General features: G+C 38.7%; 1 protein-coding gene across 1 annotated transcript; it reads right to left on the reverse strand.

Moving 5' to 3' along the window:
- Positions 1-310: 310 nt before the first annotated feature.
- LOC131244517 (uncharacterized) lies at positions 311-1890 on the reverse strand. Its single transcript, XM_058244072.1, has 3 exons — positions 1233-1890; positions 872-1105; positions 311-788 (listed from the first exon to the last, which is right to left on the reverse strand). Exons 1-3 carry the CDS (start codon positions 1387-1389, stop codon positions 403-405), a joined length of 777 nt encoding a protein of 258 aa, XP_058100055.1. The 5' UTR covers positions 1390-1890; the 3' UTR covers positions 311-402.
- Positions 1891-2277: the final 387 nt, after the last annotated feature.

Here is a 2277-nt window from a genome sequence, read left to right on the forward strand (position 1 = left end):
TTCAAAAAAGCACATATGATGACAAAACAAAACAGGATAAAGTTTTTACAACTCTTCTGTCATGCCTAGTACTGCTAAGTATTTTTGCAAATTTTCCTTGAGATGAACTTGAGCAGCAACATGTTCCGATTTAGCTTCAGAAATGATTCTAGTATGATCTGGAATGCCAACTAACTTTCTCTCCAACGAGGAAATTATTTCTTCATTTTTGGCCAATTCAGATCGCTCGACATCAGCAGAATGAAGACTGGATTGCATCTTTTCCTGTATATTTTTTACGTTCAGATCCTCCTCCCAATCCTGTGTCTGCAGCTGGATAATCTCTTGCTTTAGAAGAGCAATTCGACGCTGAATAGTTTTCTTGTTATCAGTAGAAGCCTTAAATTGCTCTTGAAGAGATAACTATTCTTGATCATGTCGAGAAATGACAGAGGTAATCTGGGAAGCTTTCTCTTTAGAAGATGCTAGTTGTCTTCCATACTCCAGAATTTCCAGAGGAACAACTATATTCTCGACTGACTTCAAAGCAATTATTGAATTATGAAATCTGGAGAGAGCATCACGCACATGAGAGACATTGACTTTGGCCATTCTCGCAGCACTGTCTAAGACATTCATAGCAACCGCTAGATCTGACCATTGATCGAGATCTTTAAACATCTCGACAACTGTCGACATAGAATTCCTCATCAACATCAGTTTATATGCAGGAACCTTCTCAAAAGATAATATATCCGATACAGTAGCGACGGAGCTAGAGCTAGCTGTGTTGCTTTGAGGCAGATTTCCTATCATATAATAAAAAGGAAAGAGTTATAGTAAGAATCACAAGGCAAGCAATATAAGAGTATAAATATGGAAAGGAATATACCTTCCGCCAGGACTTGAGCAATAGGAGATTGCATCCCCCTGGCAGAGAAAGGACCAGATCCTATCATCTCAGCAAAAGAAGGCGCTCTGGCCTCAGTACTTGAGTCTATGGTCTTCGGAATTGGCAAATTGGTTGGCTCTACCGAAAAGACAATTCCACGAGCCACCATCCTTGGTGCCACCAAAGGAGTCAAAGAGACCCTCGGTGAGACTATTGGTGCAACCAGAGGAAGATCTATAGGGGAAGTATCATCCATCCTAGTATTGATAACATGAGCACTTGAAATAAAGAAAATAACAATAATGATAAAGTAGTAATAGTAAGTAGAAGATTAAATGATAAAATTGCAGGAAAATTTTACCTGGTGAATATCCATATTCACCATAATCCAAAGGTTCCTCATCTTCCTCTTCTATGGTTGAAATTTTTGTAGGAATATCAGCAGTAGAAGGACCTTCAGTTTCGACATTTTGAGGAATCGATGAGGGATGCCCTTTATCAGCAGGAACACATTCCATAACAATATCAACATCATCTTCATCATCAATATTAACTTCTCCTTCTTCAAAATCATCACCATCATCATCATCAGCTTCTTCGTCATCTTCCTCAGTGTCATATTCAATAGAAGCCGTATCTCCAGACAATGAGGCTGAGCTTTCTTCCTCTACTTCTTCAATTACGACCTATTTTCCTTTAGAAGGGGAAATTTTACTGATTCCTGGTCGAGGGTCTTTATCGATTGGGATTGGAGAGGCCGAGGCAACAACTCCTTAAGGAGGAGGAAGAGAAGCCTGAGAGCGCGTTCGAGACCTCGTCATCGGAGAAGATGGAGTAGGATGAACGGGTTGAGGAGACGGAGCAAGAACCAAATTATCTTGAGATGCAACAACATTCCCTTAAGCAGGAGAAGGAATTTCCATTACCTCTTCAACTACTCTTTCATAACGATCCTGTGGGACTTTCATAAAGTCCATAACAACCCCATGAGCTATCCATCCTTCTAGGGTATTAATGGGTTTTCGCTCGCAAATCGAGTCTATTTCGACAGAAACAATTGCATTTGATTTGGGAGATTCCATTCACTTAATAATTAACAAAAGAAGATGAAGAAGATAATAACAATATTTATTCATTTCAAATTCTTTTACATCCTCTCTCCTTTGATTCCAAAATAAAATATTTCTAAAGTCATAATACAAAGTAAATGTGACATATGTCTTGATCACTCCTTTGATCAAATCTAAAGCTTTTAATTAATCCTTGATTGTTGGAGAAACCATACATATATTACTTTATTGAAGAAACATCATTGTGCACTGGAAGCAATGTGCGCTGGAGCACTGTATGACTGTATGCTGGAGCCCATTGCATGTTAAAGCTCATTATGCGTTGGAATTCATTGT

The sequence above is a fragment of the Magnolia sinica genome, chromosome 4, assembly GCF_029962835.1.
Source record: "Magnolia sinica isolate HGM2019 chromosome 4, MsV1, whole genome shotgun sequence".
NCBI lineage: Eukaryota > Viridiplantae > Streptophyta > Magnoliopsida > Magnoliales > Magnoliaceae > Magnolia > Magnolia sinica.